The sequence below is a fragment of the Cebidichthys violaceus genome, unplaced genomic scaffold (genome assembly GCF_023349555.1).
Source record: "Cebidichthys violaceus isolate CVI_PGR_0920_01 unplaced genomic scaffold, fCebVio1.0.p SCAF_13, whole genome shotgun sequence".
NCBI lineage: Eukaryota > Metazoa > Chordata > Actinopteri > Perciformes > Stichaeidae > Cebidichthys > Cebidichthys violaceus.
Genome location: NW_027176296.1, coordinates 6,903,082 through 6,928,614, shown reverse-complemented (window position 1 = coordinate 6,928,614; position 25,533 = coordinate 6,903,082). Strand labels below are relative to the sequence as shown.

Below are 25,533 nucleotides of genomic sequence, written 5' to 3'. Positions count from 1 at the left end.
TATTTTGGCCAGGAACACCTCTCTGCCCAATAAATAGCCAAAAAGATCCAGCTGAAACTGATTCCACACTTGATATTCGAATAAGAAGTGGTGAGAAAGACAATACACTCCTTTCACTTGTGGAATTATGTCTTTGTGGTCTCTGCAGCTACAAAGTTCATCAAATATGTCCTCCTCTTCTGTGTCTGTGGTGAAATGATGTTTTCTTGTGGCTCCCCCAACTCTTCAGAGTCTGTCGTGTCAGAGGCTCGAATGTCACAGAAAAAACAAACAACAACAAGCCAAAACAAAAAGCAGAGTTGAGAAACCTCCTCCTCTCTCAAAGCTCCACAAAGTGTTGTCTCCTGTTTTGTCAGTGCTTGTCCATCCAGCAGTAACAACCAGAGGCCAGAACCTCTCCACATTCCCTGTCAGCAAGTCAGGGTGTACTGTTGCACTATTTACTATTCTACCCGTCCTTTTTTTCTTTTCCGCCCGTCTTTCTGCTGGCCCCGGCAGGAATAAATTAGGCAAACAAGCGCAGGAAAACCCCGGTCATGGACCTTTTAGTGAAAGCCAGACGCTGCAGTGGAGAGCAGCCCTGAGATAGCCTCCTCTCCTGCTCCTCTCAATCCCCTCTCTGTGTCTCTGCCTCGCTCCCTCCTTTAGGGAGAGTGAGCGTGTGTCTGTGTGCTGAGGGATTTGACACTGCTATTCAAGCCCTGCCGTTGCCATGGCACTGGATGCCTTATAAGGCCAGCGGAGTCAAAGAGCACAGAGTGGGCTGCAGCCACACACACACACACACACACACACACACACACACACACATACACACACACACACACACACACACACACACACATTGAAAGAATGCCTGGTTGCCTGACTGGCTGCCTGTTTCCCCCCTGACCCCGGGCCAGCCTGGAAGCAAAGGGGGAGTTAACCCCAACACTGCCGTAAGACAAAGAGGGGGGCCTCGGGTCGACGCACAGCGAGCGCATGGCACTCACACTCATGTTCTCCACTTCACTCTAATCCCAAAGAATTTCTCCGACTTTGCTGACCCAATAATAACAGGGACGGCCTGTTGTTATTGAGCAACTTGTCAAAAGGTTATATGATACGCCACTGGCTCCTTTTCACACCTGCTGCACACACTCACTGGTCCTTGTGAAGGAGATCCTGGTTAACTGCTGTCTCCTGGATGATTATGTTTGAGTTTTTCACGTGCACCTTTGAATGGGGTGATCAGAAGTTGTTGGCAGTAACACAGATGAAAGAAGAAAAGTTTAGATATACTGACTTTTAGTCCATTCTCTCTATTCTTTACCCTTTACCCTCATAGCTGTTATTCCTATTTCTGAATGCAAAAAGAGATATGCAAAACACAGCAACAGTCAACCATGGTCAAATTCCTTGTATGTGCACACATGCTTAGCCAACAAAGGTGATTCAATCTGTCGTTGTTCCCTGAAACCTTTTTTCCTGTGAAGGAGGTGCTACCTTTCTGAGGGGAACGCAAGTTATAGGATGGTGTTCTTGGTGGATGATGGGCATACAAAGCGCTGGACTTTGACAGTGGTGACTGGGGTTCACGTCCTGGTCCCTGCAACCACAAACATGTTTCTTCATGCTTATATATCTGTATGGGTGATACTGTATAGGAAAACCAATGAAATACATTGTCAGTGAATATGTTACTCACAGTTCAGTATCAACAGTTTATGTTGATAACGCGTACCCTGGCATCTCTACATTTCCTGTAAGACGTATTTGCTGTTACAGATTATCAGTGTATAGATGTATTTCATTTAATAGACAGGTTGACAGTGCGTAGTAATCCTCCTGTTTTCAACTTATCTTGTAGGTCATCTATCGTCTTGGCAGTCAGCAGTGCTCCTGTGGAATTTTCTTTGTCTGTCATACAAACAGTATTGTCATGTGAGGGGAGGACAAAATAAACAATCTGGCCTGCAAGGTTTCCAATAACAGCCTTCAATTTTAGGAGAAAAAAAAATACCCACAGAGGAGGTATTCACTTCCAAGCATGCCTGGTTAAAAGAACCTCTATGTACCAAAAAGTGTTTGCTCATCACATGGTTTTAAAGGAATTTCCCCAGAATGACAAAATATTTTGAACTTGTGTTGTTCAAAGGAATGTTTTGTCTCAGAAGATGCATGAGTGTCAAAGGAGCAAAGAGGTAAAAGTTGATAACAAGGCTGGCAGAAGGGGGAAGGACTTCTCTTGCGCAATTTTGTGTCTGTGATGTTAATTCAACCTTTTTGAATGTGAGCATAAGGTAACTTTAGCCCACATCCGTCACAGCGAGACTCATTGTGCATGGATAGGCCTTTTGTTTGGTTAAGAGGTCAAGCTAAGCTGCTGTAAGTTGAATTACTGTTTTCTTTTAAGCCCCTGTGTATGTGTATTAGCAGAGGTTGGATAATTTTGCAAAGATTTGGTTGTGGAACATCTTTAAAGAGTACAACTTAAATATCTTAAGTCTAACTATCCAGTAATCAAAAGAAACATATTGCATTTATTTTGTAGATATCCTCTATATACTTTTTTGGGGATGCAGATTTTTTTTAAATTACAGCAGATTTTGTGGAAACTGTTTTGTTGTACATGTGCTTCAAAGTTCACAAGTTCATTTAGTCTTTGAATCTTGTAAACAAAAACTAAGTGAAAGTGAAAACAAGACTTTCTGAAACATTTACAGGATGATTTGGGTCAAAGAAAAGTACAATAAAACAGTTTTTAAAAAAAACTATTATCAGTAACAATAAAACTCACAACGAAGCAGACCACAGTGATAAGTGCAGTGTGGATGAAGGATGTTGGACCATTGACCTGTCTGTCTACACATGTTTTTATCGCTGGATTTTCTGCAGTGTGAGGTTAAAACCAAAGTGCCCATGTTTGCAGCTATACTGTGTTTTGTTTGTGAGCCAACAGATGCAGTACTTCTATATATGTTTGAGTGTGCTTATGTGCACATGTAGCAGTCATAGCAACATAACAATGCATAAAAAGTGTGTTTTGTGTGTCTGAGGAAGAGTGTGCATGTGCCCTTGTGCATAAGTATATGCCTTATATATCTGGGAGTTATTGTGTGTGTGTATGTGTGTGTTCTTTGCTCTTTGAACTGCAGGTCAGGAATGCAGTTGCTCTCAGCGTGAAGTCGACTGTGGCGGAGTCTGCACATTCTCAACACAGTCAGGAGTCCAGAGCCACCAGAGTGAAGCAAAGAAACCGTTAGTACACTCACCTGAACACTGCACACACACACATACACACACACACACACACACACACACACTGACATGCACAGTGACATGACAACACACCTCCGATGTAATCCAAATGCTCCCTTTAAATAGCTCCCTCAGTTTATTGGAAATTAAAAACATTTTCACACTTTGTATGTGCTTGCGTCAGTGCTTCCAGAGTATATGCTGCTTACATCAAATGAAAATAATTTGGATGCCACTAGAATATTTCCCCAAATATTGGCTTGATGTATTTATATCAACTGTTATTGGTCAATCAGTGTTTTGGCATTGTCAGTATCAAGAAGGGACTATGTGATATTTATTATAATATTTTTCATATGGGTGGTTAAATTGCTAAACAGGTGTGTTAACAAACAGTCTCTCATGTCATCTTATTAGGTGGACTGGATGCTAACACCGATAGCATAGACATTGTATTATGTGAGCTTGTGTGTGGGTGATTCAGCATATTTTAACACATTTTTATTACATGTTTTATGATTTTATTTTTTTAAATGTTTAATGGTAAAGTCTGTGGGCATTTTGTGTTTCACTTGGCTGCCAGACAAATTTTCCCTTTGGGACAATAAAGGTAAAGGTAAGGCTGAAGTCATGAAAAGGCTTCTGTAGACATTGAAACACACGCACACACACACACACACACACACACACACACACACACACACACACACACACACACACACACACACACACACATCCGATTTACTTACATGGCATGTACATACAGGTTTAACCAGCTGAAGCTCTGCAGGCTGTAGGAGCTGCTTCTTTAATCTCCTCAGTTTAACAGAAGAAACTTGTGTCATTGTATCAGATACACATTGATAATTAAACTACACATTATATAATATACTGCTGCAATAGGTCACTTCTTCCTGTATTTGTTTTTAGAGAATGTGTTAATAGATAACAAACACAACCAATATAACTTCCACTGTCATTGACATTTTATTTTAAGTGTTACATTGGTTGGAAACAATTAAGGTGATTCTCTGCAAATGGTGGTGAGATTATTGGTCTGGAAGTGTGTTAACTGCATTAGTTAAAGTGCAGAGGAATTTGAAAACGTGGGTTAAACTTTAACTCTAAAGAGAAACTGTGGGTGAACAAGCAAGAGCACATAACTCTCTGCTCCTTCCTCATTAGCCTCTGCTGCCCTTTGGCCCAGAGGCCATAGGAAAAAAAAAATCATCTTCTCTCCCCTTCTCTCTCTCTCTCTCTCTCTCTCTCTCTCTCTCTCTCTCTCTCTCTCTCTCGCTCTCTCTTTACACAACACTCTCTCCATCCTCGGGCCTTTGACCTCAAGCCAATGACGGCGCAATTTACAATACACAGAGCAGTGGAACCTGCCAAAGAAAAACATCTGCTGGGGTGACTCCAGAGCAACACAGCGTCCAATCAATATTTGCCCTCCTCTCCGCCCAGGACCTGCTGGAGATGGTGGGAAACTTCCCATTTGGTGTGTGTTGTCATTCAAATCAGCTATATTGTGTTCGCTGTGAACAAGGTATCAACCCATTGTTTGTAAAGGAGTCAATGGAACTATGTACTGTAATAGCAGTGGAGCTTTCTTCTCCATGTTTTTGCTGTTAAGATAAGAATGAGTTTAAACTGTTGCTCTGAACTCTTTCGTTAACAATCTCCTTGTTTTGTTGTTGAATAGCTTCACAGTTACATAAAGCATTTTCCGCACTCTATTACATTCTGTTGGCCTACCTGTGTGTTCCAGATGAAGATATACCTCACTTTAGGAATAATAGAGTTTCAGTTATTTACTTGCAGAGAGTTAGATGAGACAATTAAAACCACTTTAATATTTGTGTACTACAGTATGAAGTTAGAGCCAGAAGGCAATTAGCTTAGCTTAGCATTAATACTAGAAGCAGGGGGGAACACAAACTCATCTCACAGACCACAACCTCTTAACAGCACATTACATGGTGGTGGCAAGTATGACCATGGAAACAATTTAATATTTAAGCAAAAACACTTAGTTACGTTAAGGAAAAACATCATGGTTGGGCTTAAAATAAATACATAAACAAAAGTAGAATATGTAAACACGTGACATAAGTACAGGAAATACGTTACTTCAAAATAACTCAACAACACTTTAGGACACAATCAGTGGTCTCAAAACCCGGCCTGGTTGAAAGTCTTGTGTTTATGTTTGTACTACGTCACCAGCTCTGGTCGTTGCATATTCACATTGATACCTTTAATTTGTGTGTCAACCCAGCCCAGTATTATGGCAAGTGGTGACACGGATCGTCTATTTTTACTTGTCACTCAGCACAAAAACAAGATAAGAAATTTGTCTTGGACACATACAGTATCTGCTGTTAAAAAATACAAAAATAACATAGTGCATACATACAGTACATACACAGACTGTCACCAGTCCACATGCATGCACACACTGTACCTACAGTACATGCACAGACTACCATTGTTTGGGAACAAAGGTTCCCAAACAAAATCAAACCAGGAACATGACGGTTACATTGTACACTTCTTAAACCACTTAGCCATGACAACGCCCTGAGATGACTTCAAACACAAAACTTTTACTGTTAAAGTAGCAGAATGACATTGACATATTATCAGCTTATGAAGTTGTTACACACACTAACATTAGCGTTCATTTGGAGTCGTGTTTCAAGCCACCTGATTGATGTCAGTCCAATACTCACTCTGCTATTAGCTTTGGTTTGACCTTCACAAACTTGTCAAGGGAAATATTCAACTCTTTAGCTGAGAAATGCTCAACTATGTTCACTATTCTCTGTGACAATCTGCTGTTTGGTGCTGCGCAGGAAGTGAACAAGGTTATTTCAGAGCTTTTCCGCTGCTTTAGCTGGAAATGAGTGATTATAGGGAACTAAACCTCTAACCAAAACAATGATCTTAAAGATAATTCTCTGCAGCAACACCTTTCACATTAGCTCTACTCGTTTGACTCATTGTTAAAAAAATAATTGTGCAGCTATACATTTTAGTTGACGTAATTGATTACAATAAGTTTTAAATATTCAAATGCAGATTATTTTTTATGGCTGGCTTTGGGGTCACTTATGTATTCACATTTTCATTGATTTGTATGGAACGCCATTATGGTCGTAATTGCTTTTATTGTTTGTCTTCTTGCCATAATGAAATGTCGTGAACAAAGCATCAAAGTATTTACACCCTTGACCAACATTGCTTTCAGTATATTCAATATGACATGATTTTAAAATATAACTGATGGTTTCAACTCAGACAACAGAAGTTTGTAATGATGGGGTTGAAGAGGCTGATGTGTACCAACTAGCTTTACTCAAACAACTATTTCAATCAGGAGAGACAAGTCAGATGAAGAAAAGATTATTGTTTATTATTAACAGAGGATTTGTATGATCAAGTCTTGTCAGGTGTTTGGACTCTGCAGGGAGATTTGTAATCAAGGGGCGTCTGCCCTGAGCGGCAGCCTGTAGAGTATTGGCTGATGAGGCTGATAGAATGATGAGTTGATGAAGCAGATGAATCTGCGAAGACTGGACAAAGATGGGGAGGTGGAGGGGGGCGTAACAGCAACAATAACGTACTGAAGGTAGAGAGACATTATATTTAAAAAGAGACGGCAGCAAGATGATAGGCGAACAATGTTTTTTTGTTTGTTTTGTTGTGCTATTGTATAGAGGAAACCTGGTGAGCTAAACAGCTGATATCATGATTGACAGCCCCGAACATTGACAGCAATGAAATTATGAGTGAGCATGCGTGAGGAGTGATTGGCAGATGAGAAATAAACTACGGGCTTAGGCATGCAAGGGTATAATCTTCCTGACTGAACTTATACTAGAGCCTCATTTAGCTAAGTGTTTTGCTTCGGATGTAAAATGATTACCATTGACAGATTGTCAATATGGATTTCAAAGATGAACTTGTTTGGCTTTTAACATCCAATAATTCCCTGTCTGAAAATATATTTTCAGACAGGGAATTAACCTAACGCTCTCTCTAGCCACAACAATTTGATCGTGTTCCCAATCACCAGGTTCAATCTCTTGTAAATCTGAGTCCAATCTGTTTCTCCCTGTTTGTGCCCTATAGGTCAAATACGTTGCTTGGGATGGCAGGAAATTAACCTAATAAGCTCAGTGAAGACAACTCAAATGCTTTAACAGGATTACGACGAGGCCACTCCCTCTGCCATGTTTCCCCTGAAAACACCTTATTGCTCTAATCTACTGCTCACAAGCTGGCGAGCTAATTGACCTCTTCTACGATCATCTGCTCTGGTATTGGTCTGGACTCTAAACTGTGCTCAGCTCAATTGTGACTTACCTGTAACGACTTACTAATTTAGGCCTACATCACAAAAACATGACAAGCTCTGTTCAGAAGAGAATTCATGGATTCCTATCACGAGTAAGCGTTAAGTTTATTTTCACAATACAATCAATGGAAAGGAAAGAGAAAACCAGTGGGATCATGGAAGACGGAAAAACATTTTTTTTTTCTGGTTGAATGTCATTCCCCATCTCGCTCCTCTCATTTTCTGTCATCTCTCTACTCAAACAGAGAAAAATGTTTAAAAAAATAACATAATAGAACCTGTAAAGACTGGCAAGGTCCTTTGAAGAAACCTTGTGATGCATTCTGCAAAATGTATTTCAGGTTAGGCTGTTTTATTTTTATGGGTAACAATTATTTCCACAGTTTGATTTTAAAAAGTACAAAAAGGGTTCACACAATTGTACACTTCCCTTGCAATGAGGGAAGGTTTACAGTGAGGCAGATCTGTGGATGCCTCTGACTGCAGGTAAGCACCTGGTGCATATGTTGGTAATAAGTTGATAATAGTTAAAGAAGGACTATTTTACGCTGTAGAAGGCAACCGAAAGAAGCTGAAGCGGATACATTTTGAGATTCAACACTGAATTTAACTGACTAACTGAAAACTTTTGGGGTTCAAACCACCTTTTTTGTTCTTTAACTTTGGTTAACCACGTCTCATTTGTTTTTTTGTCCTTCGACACAGTTTGAGTCTACAAGCATCTGGATCTTGAGGGATGAAACAACATTCCTCCACAAGGTATTTGTTCATTTGGTGTTTTGTTGATGGTGGTTGAGAAGATGTTGGTCCAAAACCTCCTACAGGTGTTCAACTGGGTTGAGATCTGGTGACTGTTGTCCACATCAGAAGGCAACTCCATGTCTCATGTTTCTCCAATGATTTATTGAGAATTTGTACTATCCCATTTGTTGGAATGAAGCAATCTGTTTTGTTAGTCATACCATTATCTAAAAATGGCATATGGGATCACATGAAGGGTTAATTTTTCAACTTTATGTGGTGTTATTGTGGTTCATGATGAACCACAATAACACCACATAAAGTTGAAAAAAAAAAGTAATCTCCTTCAGGAATTTTCGAATAAATGATTAGTTTAAAGTAAAAGATAATTTGTTCAATAGTCCTTATTCCAAATAAAAATAATCTTTACATTGTTTTACCATTTTCCCCCAAAAATTACATCTTATTTCACTTTACTAAATAAAGAACCAAATAAAACAAAGCCTTCCTGCAGTAAGTGTGCCAGGTGATCCAGGATGAATTTCAGACGTCAAACTCTTTTAACCTCAAGACAAGCAGGCATGCAATCCTTTGAGCTTGAGCATGTAAGTCCCCATTACTCGTCTCAGTTTCACCGGCAACAAGATTTCACTCTTTATCTGGTGGTTTTGGTGGTTGGTCTGAGCTATTTAATGTCATTATCTGACTGGGTGAGAGCACAAAACGGATGTGATCGGCCATTTGATTGAGGTCAAATCTCTTTCGTGCTTCTTCATGCCAATTGCACCCCCATCCTCCTGACCTCTCCACGGGCTGACTGGAGTCAGAAAACTCAGGAGAGCGGTGTCAGGTCAGCGTAGCACAGAGCAGAGAACAGAGAGATACAGAGACGAGGAGGAGATGAGAGGGGATATGGAGTGGTTGTGACAGGTGAGCTAATGGCTTTGAGAGGGCAAGGGGATGAAGCCCGCAGGCTGTGATCTCTTTATGCAGCTTACAGACGGACAACTTATTAAAATGAGGAACGGATGCAAAGAGTAAATGAGTTGACCTAAAACCCCTAGGTCACTGCCCCTCCCTTCTTGTGGTGGTGGTGGTGGTGGTGTGTGTGTGTGTGTGTGTGTGTGTGTGTGTGTGTGTGTGTGTGTGTGTGTGTGTGTGTGTGTGGTTATGAGATTGCGTCCACCCCCCACACTGATTGACAGCCTCTGTCGTTGTCTAATAATGGTTTGAGTATTTTTCCCAGGCACTGAAAAACTCCCCTATCCACAGATTTGAATGCTGGCTGTTACATGTGGGGGTTTTAAAATGTGTCCAGAGATGTAGAGCTTTAAAGTTACCAGATGAGAGTGTCACAGCCTCTATACCGTCCAAAAATAAATTACTATTTAAATACCTAATCAGTCCGTTCTCATGCGCTTTGTTTGCCTTTCTTATCTCACTTGTTCTTTAGTGCACTTTTACAAAACTGTATTTCAATGCATATTTCATCACACTAATAAAACTACAATCATTTTATCAAGCAAGATTACAGGAGACCTTTCATGCTTTCATGTTGGGTCAAGGTCAAAACAGGGTTTTAGTCATTCAACATAGAAATGTTAAGGAATGTTTGAATAACATTTATTTAAAATCAAAAACCTCCAGCAGTTCAATGAGTTCCAGTGGGAGAATGTCACATACACTGTATTGAAGTACAATGTTTTATATAGTTTACCTTTAGTATTTCCTTTTGATTCATATACTCCACTGTCCACTGGCAGCCATATATATATATATATATATATATATATATATATATATATATATATATATATATATATATATATATATATATATGTAACTGTATTTTTTTTTTTAAATCAAGAGAATGAGAAGTAATCATACAACAGTCCTGAGGCTGTAATACTGAGATAGATGCTCAAGTACAATTGCTAGTAATGTTAAATGTAGGTACTTATTCATTGCTGGACTATTGCTGGACTATTTTCAAGCTATGCTACTTTGTACTTCTACTCTGCTACATTTCAGAGGCAAATATTGTTATTAATATTAATATTTTATTGCAGAACGAGTGCTTTTACTTTGATCATTTAAGTACTTTCTGCTGGTAATATCTGTTCTTTTACTTATGTAAGATTCTGAATGCAGGACTTGTAATGCGGTACTTTGACATTGTTGTATTGGTACTTTCTTTGAGCTATGAATGATAATAAAAAAACGTTTTTCTTTCCAGAGGACAGTTTTGGCATAATTTGGCCTCTTTGATACAAGAGTCACCCAGAGGTTATAACAATCATGTTGTCTAAAAAACCTTTGATGAACTCAGAAGCTTAACATAGATCTTAGAGAGACAGAACACAAAATGGAACGATAATTGTATCATCTGCTCTAATGGCGGCTATTACAACAATAGAGATGGTGACCTGGAGGTATGGGGGGAGCAGCGAGGACCGGCCCTCTGTGGTGACCTCTGCTCTGGAAAGGGCAAGCTCAGGCAAGAGTCAGGGCGTCAGGGGCTCGCCACCTCGTCTGGCACTCTGAACCCTCCATTCACAGTCTAAGACAACAGCGCTGCATCGCTGTGACCCTGTGGGCGTGACACTCAACCTTTGCCTTAACCTCCTGACCGCCGGTCACAGCTGCAGCTGACCGGCTCGGGTAGGTCAGGGTGGGGGGGTCGGCTGGAGGGGGGAGAGGGGATGGAGATGATTGAGAGATGAGTGAGGAGAGAAGCTGGAGGGAGAGGAAATGGAGGTATGAGTGAGGTAAAGAGGGAAGGGTTGGTATAAAAAGATGGTCAGAGTTAGCTGGGTTTTTAAAGAGGTGGTTCACCCAAATTTAATTTTGTTTCTCAATTATTGTCAGTTGTGTCTGTTTGTTTATTTGTACAGATTTTGAAATATATAGCTTTTGCATTGGCAACAAATAGGCTACAATGAAATTACCAAAACCAAAAATGTGTTAATGTCCCAATACTTTCGGTTTTAATACTACATTAATAATCAATATTGTTTCATGTAAATAATCCACTTTTTCCCAGTTTCTGTCTTTGCTTGAGGCTACATTAACAGCTACTGGCATAACATACCCGAATCTCCAACCCAACTCTTGACGGTTGAGCTGCATTGTGGGTAATGTAGACGCCAGGTTTTGACAAGAAAGAAGAATGCATTGAATGAAAAAGATCATATCTTTGGGTCTGCTGCATCAATTTGTATCCTTGTCTTTAAACTGTTCATCGCGAGTCTGACAATGTTATAGGATTTAAATGATTAAGTGGAGTGAAGTACTCATTTAACTCTAAAAAAAAACTAATTTAAGCAATTGCTCTATTCCAAGAGGATCAGTTTTACACCAATGTCTCGTCATAGCCTTTTTTTCCAGCTACTAGCAAACCATTGAAAAGAAGGGGTAACAGTGAAAGGCAGAGAGAACTATGAAAGTGCTAAGAAGACAAATGGGCTGGCCGTACATTTTGTGTGCACATCAGCCATTGTCCTGGCCCCCATCCCCCTTCTCTGAGCTCTGTGACGACAGCACGGCCGGCCGGGGAGGGGCTTTTTTACAGTCAGTCGGCTTGTATGGGAAAAAGAACATGTGCACTCTCGAGGTCAGTCCCGAGCTCCTCAGATGGCTCAGTCCTTGAATCAGCCTAAAACATTCATGACTGCATGACAGCTGTTTCTGAAATAGGGAATGTCTCTTGTGATATGTCAGTCCTGTTAGACAAGTTAAGCTCTGGATTCCTTTTTCTGTTTATTGGTGACTCTCACAAAGGGTGAAAAGGCAGAACTTAAACTGCTTTCCATGTTCTACTGCCCTACATTCGCTATATTTACCTCTCTCAACCAATGAATGCCTGAACAAACTGCTGTAGATGTCCTTGATGGGTTGACAGATACATAGATGAAAAGGTACATATATCTCATACAAGCAAACTAAGTAACAATATAACATCTTAATAAGAAGACTAAGAGTCTACAACCATGCTAGCAGCTCTGTGAGGCCGTAGGCACAGCTTTGAGCGAAATGCTAACATGCTCACAGTGTAAATAACTCCACAAATTATAAAAAATACATATAAGCAACTTAAATTAATGATGCATTTGACTATTACAGTACAGCTGATTCTCTGACTGGAGAATCGTAGGATCACAGAACCGTCTCTTCCCTCCTCCACTCCAAGGCCTCCGCTGCAGCTTTTGGTGCTCCACTCTGGAGATGGTGACTCTCCATCACGGCCGCCACTTTCTGCTCCAGCCTCCACACCTGCTCCCGGTATTTCCGGCGAATCTGCCGGTACGAACTCAAGGCTTTACTGGAACAGAAGAAACCCACCAAGTGAGATACGATTTAATACACTCACATAAACAATGACACTACAAAACTACTTGTTTTTTTTAGCTTAAGTTGTACACGCAGAAAGATGATGATGAACAAGGACAAAAACATGCAGTCTATTAAATACCTTTCTTGAGATGCTTACCTGTGAGCTTGTGTAAGCCGGGCAATCTGCTCTCCATTGTCCCTCCTGTGTGAGGTGGTGTCTGACAGAGCTGTGTTTAGTGAGTCTTGAACTAAAGCCAGTCTCTTCTTCAGGGCTTGTTCTCTGAAAACAAAAATAAGATCAGATGAAACACAAGGGAGAACATCATGTAATTCTGTTCATTTTACTTAAGGCACTAAAGATCCTTACATAAACCATTTATAAACCCTATGTGAAATATCATAAATGTCTTTATGATGAGTCATAGCGAATGTGATATAGAGTGCTAACAGCTGAGCTTTGTTCAGAAGTATTCACTACTCGAGGTCAGAAGAAGAATGGGATGCTCTCTGAAGCATCTGATGGAGGGAACAAGAAGCCCTTTATGTCCAAAGTCTGCATTTCTGCTGACAGTGTTCCTAAGCAACAGATAAAACCAGGCAACAGATGTCTGAATGATTCATTTTCTACACTGACTACATTCATCAGGTACCTTTTTTTATTTACCAATGAATACCCAGATTTTTCTAGGAGACATTACATTCAATTATTTAGTAGGTTTCCTTGTTAACACACTCTAATAGGGTAATATTTAAATATTATTTATATATTATAATATGTGCCTTTACCAATTGTATTTTATAGTAAAGTATTTAATTAGTGCTCTAAATATTAGACTGCAGTGCACAGAGAAATTACAATGTCTCACCTTTGCAGGACGGCCTGCAGCTCTTTCAGAATGGGTCTGGTTCGAGGATCAGTGATGTCCCCATCGCTACCCAGTTTAGCTGCATTTTCACAGAGCCTCTGAAACATAACATTCAATTGTGATTATCTTTAAAGCTCAAAAGCTATTCCCCATTCAATTCCGTACTAATGAACATGGCATACAGTTATTTGAAACAGTGTTACAGTGTTGTGAGCAGTTTAACCAAAGAAGGATTTCTGTTTTATTTAAATTGGCTTTAGAGGTCTGAAGCAGTAAACGTATCCAGTATGTTTGAATAAAAAAGATTGAGAAAAGTTAGAAAAAATATACTTTATTAGAGCAGAAATATTTTGTTGTTCTTATTTTTTATCTTGTTAATCACCTTGCGCCTCCTCAGACTTATCTATCTTTAAAGGGACCCGACCCCTAGATTGGGAACCACTGCTCTAAAGATTGAGAATGAACCGTGCAGGACAGAATAACATTTATTATCCTGCAATCAGAAGCCATTGGGATTTTGGTTAAAATAGTGAAATAGCTAACTGCAAAAAGTCAATTATTGAGGCTGACCATGTACATCCAGATAAAATCATTGTTCTTCTAAACCAGTAAACATATACTGTATATTGAGGAAGAAAAGAAACCAGTTCTAGAGAGAAATTTTAACCCTTGAGGCACAAAGTTTGCGTAGCCCTTGTTTTTGAGGCCCTGTGTCTGCAGTGATAGACTGAATGCTGTGTTAACTTAAAGTAGCTGTTCAGCTCTTTCTCATTTGACAGTGACAGAGGTGTGTGATGAATCTGTGCTGCCGCGACAGGACAGCCCAGCAGAAGACCTTGTGGAACTAAAATATCCCTCTAGGCCTGGAGGGATTCTGCTTTGGTAGATGTGTGATTTCCCATGTGGGACACCCAGATTTGAATCAGGTCTGCCACAGTAGACCAACATCCTGCTCCCTCTTGCTCATTTCACCTTGACTTTGTATTATTTGATGAATTGAAAAAAAGGTCTCTGTTGCTGCTGTAAGAGTCTGACCTACCTGTTGTTCGGTCTTACAATCCTCTCTCTCCTCTCTCAGGCTTTCTTGTTCGAAGGCTCCAGCTGCTTCCTGGGCCTTCTGGGCCATTAAACCCCACTCCAGACACCTCAACTCTTTCTCCTTGAGGCGGATTAGCGCTCGCAGATCTGACATCTCCTCCTGAAAAAGTTAAACCATAATCCACAGTATGTTAAACGTAGATACAACGTAAGGAGAGCTGTGTATGTAGTAGTGGCAGAAGCACAAGATGTAGATATTTTAGCACAATCAGCAGGTTTTACCTCCACTTCTGTGGTTGTTGTCGGAGGTTAAAGCCCCAGTATTTAGAATTTGTATGTGATTTTTGCATTGGTCCTTTGTTGGTATTGGCCCTATATAGTTTTTAAAATCCATGGTTATCTGTCTTATCCCAGGTCCCCAGCTGAAATAAAACAGTGGAAGGTGGGATTATATGCGCCTTAACAATTTGACTACCAAAATGCAAACACCTCAAGTTTTGAACAATTTGAACAAATGAGATGTAACATCTTAATTCGTGTGTTTTAGAGGTGCTGGTAGGTATATTATGCTACCTTTTGACACAGACAGTCTAGTTGTTTTCCTGTTTCTGGTCTTTGTGTTCAAAATGTCAACCTTTTCACCAGTTTCAGGCCTCTCAATGCTCCCTGTTCTTACTACATACAGTGAAGTCAGATGGACAACTGCCAACAGTGTCTTGTACTGTGTGTACACTCCAAACACTGTGTGTTGGAATTGTACGTGTAGTGTTATGTAGTACAATATAGACGTTGCCTCAAACAAATCACCCAGAACAAGTATGACATTAGGACAAAGGCCACTTTTATGTCATGATGTCTTTGCATGGATGGTTTTGAATGCTTTTTATCAGTTTTAGATCTTGATTTCTCAATCATATAGGACACACCGCTCCTACCCTGACAGAGATGAGTTCACAGAAGAGGGAAGCCTTCTCTTTCTTGGAATCAGGAGGTTTGGCGTTATCTTTAGTCACATGTCCCCCTCTTGATCCAGCCGGGTGACCAGTTTCGGGGTTCATTTTGCCCTCAACTCCTGGGCTCAGCTTAGGTCGACAAATGGCTGCCCGGTCTCTCTTCAGGCGCTCAATTTGCTGACGGAGAACCGCCTCTCGTTCCACCAGCTCAGGTGTCCTGTGGGGTTATAGGTAGTGAGTGACCTGGCAAAAACGTGGTCCAAGAAATTAACATTTTTAACAATTCAAAAGTTCTTTATTATTGTTACACGTCATTGATTCCTGATGATTTTAAAACATTTAGTTAATAGCATGTAGATCTCTGGTGCTGGGACAGAATGATATATGAATACATGCAATATTTTTAAAAGGTTTATATTCTTCTATTTGCAATTTCAGTCTAGCAATAATGAGAGACAAACATTTTCCTTTCTACTCATTCCTATGACTGTGCTCGAATGTACAAGGAGCACTTTAAAACGTCACCTCTGCCCTGTGTGACTCTGTGTTTCCGTCTCCTCTGTGACTCCTGCTGTTGAGAAAGAGGTGGACAGCTCTTCAGGTCCCATGAGCTGAGCTGATGGATTGTCGGGCTGCTGCCTGTCACCAACTGCCTCTGATGAGAGGAGAAACTGTGAGCCTTACTGTGTGTGTAGGTGTGGGGGGGTTGACATGCATACATAGTCGTTTGTAGTATTAAAACATGGTATTCAAACACCTGCTGAGTCTGTCTGCAGAGGAATGCTTTGCTGCTTCTTGGCGTCATAGAGTGACAGAAGCTCACTGTAGGCCTCTTCACACTCCTCACTGTCAATCACAACCACAAAGACAAAATACGACGTCACTACATGAGAAGAACCTACATTGATACTGTTAGATTGCAGACATGTGCACATTCATTATTTTAAACATCCTTGAACGGCCTCTGTGTTTGTGTGTCAGATGTTTGTACCAGTATCTGAGAGCCATCTGCAGGGCAGAGCAGTTAGCCTCAAGTCTGTTTAGTGCAAAACTGATCTGTTCTGACTCTCCCTTCCTTCGCTCCAGAGCTGCAGTCAGCCGTTCATTTCTGGCCCTCAGTCTCTCAATGCACCTGAAATAATGAGGGAGAGGATGGGAGAGTTGAGAGCAAAAACGGGAGGGAACACCTTTGTTTCATAAAGAGTTTTAACTACAGAAATAATAAAGCTTCTATGTAGGAAGAAACCGTTTAACCGTATTGGTTGACTCAGACAAAATAATCACTGGTTTCTGTAGCCGTGCCTACTTACATTATCTAGATCCTCCTCAGACTCACCTGTTCAGTCGTTCTGTCTCAGACTCCAGGCTGATGGGACTAGGACAAGGACTGCATGAGGTAACAGAGCCCACTGGAGAACCATCGCCACCCACAGACAGAGGTGTTACAGCTCTGGCTGTTCTTCTGTAGAGTAAAGGTGAACCAGGGAACGGAGGAGAGGCCCAGTCAGGACTGAGAGCCCCTGCAGTGGGCCAGTAGGAAGGAGAGCGACCGCCTGACCTCCAGGACTTATGAAGACCGACCAGCTGAAAGACAAAAGAAGGGGTGCTACATTTATTTTTTTAACTCACGAATTGTGCTGAATTATCAAATTTGTATAGTATTTATGTACTCACAATTCTTATATTTTGCCTTACCCCTGTTATAAACAAAAGCCTCTCATCTACCTTGTTCTTGTCCTCTTCCATCTGGCTGAAGGTGCTTTGTGCTCTCTCCAGCTCCTCCTGGTGACTCTGCAAGGTGCTTCTGAGAGCAGAGTCTCGCTTCTCCGGATCCAGGATGTCCTCCTGATATTGGTCCTTTGGCAGGCTTGATGGGCATGAAATCCCAAACTCTATTTCCATCTCCTCTAATATCTGAAACCAGTGAATCGAAATTACTAAAGGGGCTGGTGGGATTCTAAAGATAGTCTACACACTGACAAATTGTATTCCTAAATTGATCCATTAAAATTCAGACAGCAATGATTGAACTCATTATGTCACTTTTGGAGTTAATCAGTGTTTTTTTTCAGAGTAACTCTCAAGTCAGTTTAGCAAAATTTGTCAGTAAATTTTATCTGACATAATTTTTTTATCTGCAGCTTTAATAACAGAAATTAAAAAATGTCAAGGAATCATGAGAGTTTTATAGAGTTTTGATACCTGAGTGGCCTTAACCCAGCTCTCCTGGGCTGCCCGCAGATGCTCTCTGTGCTTGTCTTGGTCAGAAGCTGTGATGGGGGCGGCCCAGGACCTTTTACAGCTGATGGAGTCCTCCACTGAAGATAAAACCTCCTGTAGTTTAGTCCACACTACACCACTGCCCCCTTGTGGATGTAATGTAGAGGTGCAGTTAATCGTGTTAAAATAAGTGAGTGGCAGTTTTACGTCTGAACTAGAAATAATACAATAGTTTCTTTTAAACTTTGTTAAGCATACTTTGTTTGTGTTGTTTGCTCCATATCCTCCAACATAACTTGCTGTATTTTACAGACATAGTGCATGTTTAAAATAATACATTAGTTTTCCGGCCTGGTTGGAGGAAAGATCTTATAAAGTGCAGGTGGAAAGCATCCAAAAGATGCATTTTACTGATTAAAAACAAAGTAATGTTGTTTCAGTGCCAACCTCGGTCAGTCAGTGGAGGTTTAGATGTGGCAGCAGAGGCAGTGCTCCTCTCTGGGCTGCTTCTGGCCAGCCTATGGGACAGGAGGTCTGGGACCAGAGGTCTGGATGGTCTTTGTGGTCTCAGATCCCTTGGTTCACTGCAGAATACCAGCAGCATTAACATTTTTGATTGTAAATACCACTTTGTTTACTTTGAGACAAACTAAGCAGACCAATATATCATTTATTAATGGGAAATATGTAACAACAAACCACCAAAATATGTATTTGGAGTAAACCCAAATGCGTTCATTCAGATCAATTGTATGGCTCGTATCAGTGCCACAGTTTAATTAATCCACACCTGCTTGCTCTCTTCACTAATGTTACCTTGGTGCCTTTAATGACCCCATCTTCTTGTTCAGTTCAGCAATGATGCTGAGCAGCGTCCCCACTTCAGCTTCACACTGAGCCAGTTCTGCTGGCGAAGGCTCCAGGTTTGTTGTGGGGTCAGAGCCCTCAGGGTCAAGGGTCATATGGTCGATCGGGGTCATCACCTCGCGGTCACACCCTGAACCAGCATCCAGGCTGTCACATCGAACCCGACAGGAATCCTGCAGACACTTGAAGTTGTATTTGGATTGTAAGAAAAATAATTTGCCGTATGTAAGTAATTATTTTACTGTTTTACTGTATATTAAAGCAAATGTCTTTTTTTCCCTTCAGTTGTACTCATATGTTTGCATATACATAATGTGTATGTTCTAATAATCTTACGCCATTGAAGAGCTGCTCATTATTAAACTGAGCCCAATAATACGTTCTGCTCCGTGTTAACCAGACATTGTTGCTGCACTATTTAGCAGCTTTTGTTTTGAGCAGCGGAAAAGGAGGAAACAAAAACATCCTGAGATCCAACTTCCTGCTGAGCAAATACTTGTGGACCAAATCATCTTTTATTGCGCACAAAGAATGTTCAGAAAAATAAAATTAGAATAAATAGTTTCTGTTTTATTCTATTCTCTATTATAGGAAATATATATGATGCCATATATATACATATATGTGTGTGTGCAAATGGATAAAAACAAGAAAAGAAACACCGTGGACAGGTCACAGGCTAAACAATCACATTCCTAATTTTAGGATAACACTTAATGTGTATAAAACATGCCACTCAGTCATCAATACTACTAAACATTTGGCTCCCATCTGGTCTGATCTGGTTTCAGGACAAAGTGCATCATCTTACAGTAGCAGGCAGATGACAGGTTTGAAGTACTTTGAAGTATCAGATTTACCCAGTAAACATGTAATACTTCTAGTCATGCAAAACCAGCTATGATAAGTGACATTTTAAAGACAAACACTGAAACACAACATCATAACTTACCTCCATATTTCTTGATCCTGATGTGTGCGGCAGTGATCTACTTCCTGTTGTTCCTGTTCACTGCCAATTAAACATTTTACAAAATGAGAGGATGTTTCCCTCAGTCTTGCTGTTTCTGTGTTATTATATTTTCCAATAGTTAGTCAGTCACTGCTGCAGTCTGCTCTCTGCATGCCTGCCCAACTGTGTAAAGTGTGATGAGTGAACTAAGTGGAAAACACTCAGAAAGTCATCCCCACCCATTCCCTGTGACTTTGTGTCCTTTCCTGTTTTGTCCACATTAGCTCCCATTTTTCTGGTCCACTAGGAGTAGCCTTAACTCTAGATATACACTGTAGACAGAAGTACGCACTACGATGTTGTGTAATTCGAAAAATGCATGAAGCTACAATCAATTTGGACAGTGACTTAAGAGACATGCTATGTGGTGTTTTTCTATCTCTGTTTACTGTAAGTCATTTACATTTGTAAGACAGTTTCTGCTGTGTCAACATACCTAGACTGAAAGTATTAAGCCAGATTCTGCAGAATTGTGTGAACAGGTGATCCAAACATGAATGATACAAGATCATATATTCAACACCAGATTCCTTTCAATATAGGGATGTGTTTTGAATCTATTGATACACCATACCATATTTTTTCAGCCGGGTGTCTTTTTGCATTGCGTAAAGCAGCCTGCATTTTGCAGTGGAAGATTGCACAAAAAGTGAAACATATATTTTGGCCACAGCATAAATACGTGTAAATGGGACTGATTCACAAAATAGATAAGCATTCATGGAGGACTTTGTTTTTTCTGTTTCCCAATCTCCACAAGGGAAAGAAAAAGAGAAAACGGGTAGAAAATTTAACTTTTCATTAAACTACATTACCCATAATCCTATGACATTTTACTCTTCCGGCTTCGATCATTTCCGGTAAGGAAGTAGTCCGATCAAAACAAATTCTAGCTCGTCGTTGAAATATTTTTGCAACTTTCAATGAGTTTCCCGTTTGTTGAATCCTAGACGTTTCGCGGTCGCTTATCACGTAAGTCTACCTGCACGTTTAAACGTAACACATTTAACACGTACATACATAACAGTGCGCGGTCATCGACATCACCTGTGTTAGCTTCATGGACTCACTGTCGTGCTTTCTGCACGCATTGATTGATGCATTTCTGACTAAACTATCTATTCTGTGAAGCTTAAACATCTCAGTGTTTGTACTGTGTTACTGTTACTGGCATGACTTTGAAAGTAGAAATACAATTCTAAAGTAAGGAGACACAGTGGTGGTGATTCTGAGATTCATTCAGCTGTCCAGTGTACGATCTGTGTTAAAAGTAGCCATTGTTTTTGTACTTATTTGTTGAGTGGCAGGTACAAAGACTTGGTGCATTTATGTTGTACTTGTATTTTAATATCAGTAGATGCAAACCACAGGAATGTGTATTTAGGTAAATTCTGGTTACAAATAATTATTATATCTTCATTGCCACGGAGCCAAACTCATCATCTCCACTTCCTCAGCAACTTGTGAGTCCATGGAGACGCCAGAGCCGGGTCCAGCGGATGGAGAGGAGCATCTGGTGGAGCTGCGACCTCGGACGCGCTCCAACCCTGAAGGTGCTGAGGACCGTCGCAGCAGCACAGGCAGCCTCGGAGGAAACAGCAACCCTAACATACCTCAGCCCGCCGTGGGGAGTCGTGTTGAGGGTGAGGGTGAGGCTTCAACCAGCGACAGTCCTCCCAGTTCCACTACCACAACTCTTTCAGTAGCTGCAGCTCAGAATATAGCCCCTGTTGCAGTAGTAGCGGTGGCTGCGGCTACAGCCAGTGCCACGGTGCCACTATCCACTGCTGCTGTTACGGCCAAAGAGAGGCCGAAGCCCACACAGCAGCAGCAGCCCACATTGACAACCCCCATCCCCCCACCAGCAGAGTACCAGCTCAGAGTTCCCCGTGTCAACTGTCCAGAGAAAGTGGTAGGCCCACATAGCAGTTCTGATTTAGGTTTCACATGAAAATTAATCCTTATTCTCACCTTAAAGCTTATTCTATCTGGTTTTCTTCATTTCAGATCATTTGCTTAGACCTTTCTGAAGAGATGTCTTTGCCAAAGTTGGAGTCTTTTAATGGGTAAGCTTCAGCAAAGTTAACCTTCATTCCTCAGTGCTCATATTTCATCTGTCATCACTGCCTTATTTGACCGTCTTTCCAAATAGGTCAAAGACAAATGCCCTGAACATATCCCAGAAGATGATTGAGATGTTTGTCAGAACTAAACACAAGATTGACAAACGGCATGAGTTTGCGCTGGTAGTAGTCAATGATGACGCTCTGTGGGTGAGTAAAGAAATGTCTTAATCTGAACGTTTATGCAATGTAACATGTTTTTTATTGATTATTGCCATCTTCTTCCTCCTCTTATGTACGTTCCTCAGTTGTCAGGCTTCACTTCTGACCCCAGGGAGCTGTGCAGCTGTCTGTACGACATTGATACCAATGTGTGCGAGTCCTTCAGTATCCTTGTATTCAAAACTAACTCCTAAACAATGATGAAAACAAATTCCAGACAGTGAAGCGGTACATGCAGTAGGACATTTTTAAAGAGATTTTAGCCTTAACTGTTCCTGTGTAGACCTTGAAGATCTTCTTAATGTAATGTAAGTACTGTCTGATTATTAACCTTTTTTGGTCTGTTAAAATACATGAAACCTGACATAGAAGTGTTAACTGAAGGTCCTCCTTTTCTTTTTTCATTTTCAAAGTCGTCAGAAGATTGAGCTGCCGTCGATGGACAATGTTCAGACCGTCCCTCCTCCATATGTGGTGCGGACTGTGCTCATCTACAGCCGTCATGCAGGACAGCTTCAGTTTAGCCCTTCAGAGGCTGTTAGTGTAAGTATGATGACTGCTGAGATATCCCTCTTCCACTCTGCTATTTCAGTTTGTTCATTTGTTTCTTTGTAATGTGAATTAGATTTTTCTTCCTGTTAGTATGTTGTTGGCTGCTTTGAACAGTGCATTCACTTTACATTGAAGTCAAAGTCTCGCTTGTTCTTGTGTCTTGCCACAGAAAATGCTGCAGTCTCCATATTTCTTCTTCGATGTGGTCTACCTACACAACGGGGCGGAGGAGCAGGGGGACGAGACAAGCTGGAGGGTGAGTGAATCTGCTAATGGTCGATTTGATTGTGTGCCAGGATGTCTGCTGTAGTTTGCCTCAAGTTTGTTTGGTGTGGTGTATCATTAGTGTATTTTAGTAGCAAAGAAAAACTTAACAGTTGCACATCTGGTGTCAGTAATAATTTGTGTCTGGACTATTTGAGAGACCTTTCTACGGAGCCTCTTGAGAGGTCACAGCAGGAATTTCTTTATGGCCTAATGATGCTTTCTTGGCTCATGTTGATATAGTATAATAAAGAGTAGTCACATTACAGCTGCCATATCCATAGCACTACAGATTCATAGCATTACAGATACAGCAACAAATGCAGCCATAGTCCAAGCAATAACTATATCCAGATCCACAGCTTCAACCAACACAGTCAGCAGTAGTTGTTAACCAGTGTCTGTAAACTGTTGGAGCTTGACCTTAAGAGAGGAGTAATGATAAAGCATAAAGTAAAGCATGGCTGGGCAACATGGCTAAATTGTCACGATGTAGATCATTTCATATCTTGTAACAATATATATTACGATACAGTATGTTTTCTTGCAGTTCAAAAACATTTTTGTTTACGTTTTCTTTCTCCAGGACAACTACACCTCTTTCTGCAACCTGGACTCAAAGGGCATGTGCTATTGCTTTGAGGTTTCCCTGAGTGGACCCGCCATCGAGCTGCACAACTGCATGGCCAAACTTCTGGCTCACCCTTTACAAAGACCTTTCCAGAGCCACGCGTCTTACAGCCTGCTGGAGGGGGAAGACCTCCAGGACATTGAGGCAACAGTGTAAACCATGGCACACTCATGAAGCCCCGTTTCTCTGTGAAATTCACACACTGTAGTTTACTAGAAAGGGGCTGGGGTTTTCTAAGTACACCTTATTACTGAAGGTTTTTCCATTAACTGCTGAAGAGAAATGATTTGTAAGCTGTAGTTCTAATGAAACGTCTGGTTTTTAGCAAGTTACCTAACTCTTTTGTTGTGTTTCCATAAAAGAATGAGTCATGATTGTTCTGAGTAATAAATGATCTGTTTTTTGGCTGTAAAACTGCTGGAGGTTTCCGAGGAATGAGGTGATAAAGTGGATGTCAGAGAGTCCAGGAACTGGACACAAGTAGAAGGAAAAGATATAGAATTTAAAAAAAAAAAAGGAAGATACTTAAAGCATCAGGCTTTGTTAAACTTACTCCCTTACTATTACATCTTTATTTTAAATCATCGCCACACTGATCTGTCTGTGAGTCTTAAAGGGTGGAATCAGTGCAAGGCTTTGTCTCAAACGGCCAGCTATCAAAAACTGTCAAACTGTAATATGATGTACTGTATCACAACTTCTGTGATATTGCCTTCCTGTTTAGTTAATAATTTTCACCTTTTGTTGCCTGTTTTAATGTGTTTTCTGTTTTATAATGGGTTGTTTTTTTAATTTTAAGTTCATTTGTCAGCCTTGTGTGTTACACAGACAATGAAAGAATGTACAGTAATGTAGAAGCGGCCCCTCTTTTGACAATGATCTCTGTGACTGATGGATGGATTGTGAACAAGTCCACACATACTGCCAGTCTAGCTGCACTTGAAACACATTGTATGGATGAGCTTTTTGAAGCTGTCTCTGAATATTAAAAAAAGGCATGTTGAATCATATTTTTCATTTTCACATGTGCTTTCTATGTTTTTGTCAGGAGATGGCAGCAGAACTGAATTCAAAGGCCTCGTTAAAAAGGTTCTGAGGTCCATGAGGATATAGTCTGATTTTTATTTTTATAGGTACCACATCCAAGTGTCAGTTTTCCTTTTTTTTTGCTTTGATCAGTGTTCATCTGTCTTTTAGGTTTTACTAAACCTTTCTGCCTTAAATCTCCAGACATCTTCACTGTCGAGCTTCATCAGTGTCACTTTATACATTACAGCATGATTAAGCAGTTATCGCAGCTTTTGTTTATCTGTTTTCCACCAATGGCATGAGTATTACTTCAATGGTCAGGATATATGTTCCTCTGACCCTAAATGTGTCTGGTCAGTTATCTTAAGAGGTGTTTTTTATCTCAGCCTTCAACCGTTTGGTTTCCTGTTTTCGTTCAGAAGTTGATCCGATGTCTGTCCTGACTCCTGTTAGTCACTCATTTTCTGTCACTCTTAACATACCTTCATAAATTAGTTTTTTTTCCGGTGAAACAGGTTCTCAGGGAGACAATGGGGAGCAGGAAAACCCCGGCCTCAGTGGACCTTTCCCCTTTTACACACTTCCCCAGAAGAGCTGGCTGTTCCTCACGTCATCACTGCAGATAACAGCGCGGGGGGGGGGGGATCCAGTGTGTCTGTACTGCAGGGAGAATTTGTTATTCCCTCATCCCTGAAGAATGACAGGTCTCTATTGTTTTCATTCTTTCACTCCTCCACTGCCATGACTCCTTTCCGTGCTCGCTGGAACAGGATATGCTGGATTTTTTTTTTGTTTGTTTGGCATTTTCTGCTTTGACTCCTCACATGGCTTACATTGTTCCTCCACCAGGGGAATATGATTAGGAATTCTACAGTCGCTATATTTAAATGTGGCACTGATGGGTGATCTTTTCTGGTTTCTTTATATGTCACGTGCAGACAGTGGTGGAAAATAACTGTGCATGTACTCGAGGTACTTGAGTATTTACATTTGATGCTACTTTATTCTTCCAATATATTTCAGAGGGTAATTTTGTGACTACAATTATCTTATTTTCCACTACAATTATCTGTCACATTCGTATACTAACTTGTTACTTTGTAGGTCAATATTTTAAATACAAAACATATAATTATCTAAAAA

The 25,533-nt window shown here is 40.6% G+C and overlaps 2 protein-coding genes across 5 annotated transcripts; one reads left to right on the top strand and one right to left on the bottom strand.

Annotated features, from left to right (window-relative positions):
• Positions 1–10,194: 10,194 nt before the first annotated feature.
• On the bottom strand, positions 10,195–19,749 carry ushbp1 (Usher syndrome 1C binding protein 1). Of its 4 annotated transcripts, none has more exons than XM_068707554.1 (14): positions 19,570–19,749; positions 18,567–18,799; positions 18,198–18,334; positions 17,733–17,896; positions 17,256–17,444; positions 16,867–17,114; positions 16,522–16,662; positions 16,288–16,376; positions 16,056–16,185; positions 15,513–15,747; positions 14,579–14,737; positions 13,540–13,637; positions 12,831–12,953; positions 10,195–12,662 (listed from the first exon to the last, which is right to left on the bottom strand). In XM_068707554.1, exons 1-14 carry the CDS (start codon positions 19,573–19,575, stop codon positions 12,497–12,499), a joined length of 2,118 nt encoding a protein of 705 aa, XP_068563655.1. In that variant the 5' UTR covers positions 19,576–19,749; the 3' UTR covers positions 10,195–12,496. The 4 variants fall into 4 exon arrangements, with proteins under 4 accessions (XP_068563655.1, XP_068563657.1, XP_068563656.1 ...); XM_068707556.1 differs by having other exon boundaries at positions 17,733–17,848; XM_068707555.1 differs by having other exon boundaries at positions 18,567–18,790.
• Positions 19,750–20,488: 739 nt separating this feature from the next.
• Positions 20,489–24,371, top strand: babam1 (BRISC and BRCA1 A complex member 1). Its single transcript, XM_068707553.1, has 9 exons — positions 20,489–20,601; positions 21,087–21,541; positions 21,637–21,695; positions 21,782–21,902; positions 22,001–22,079; positions 22,198–22,222; positions 22,328–22,457; positions 22,636–22,722; positions 23,317–24,371. Exons 2-9 carry the CDS (start codon positions 21,101–21,103, stop codon positions 23,515–23,517), a joined length of 1,143 nt encoding a protein of 380 aa, XP_068563654.1. The 5' UTR covers positions 20,489–20,601; positions 21,087–21,100; the 3' UTR covers positions 23,518–24,371.
• Positions 24,372–25,533: the final 1,162 nt, after the last annotated feature.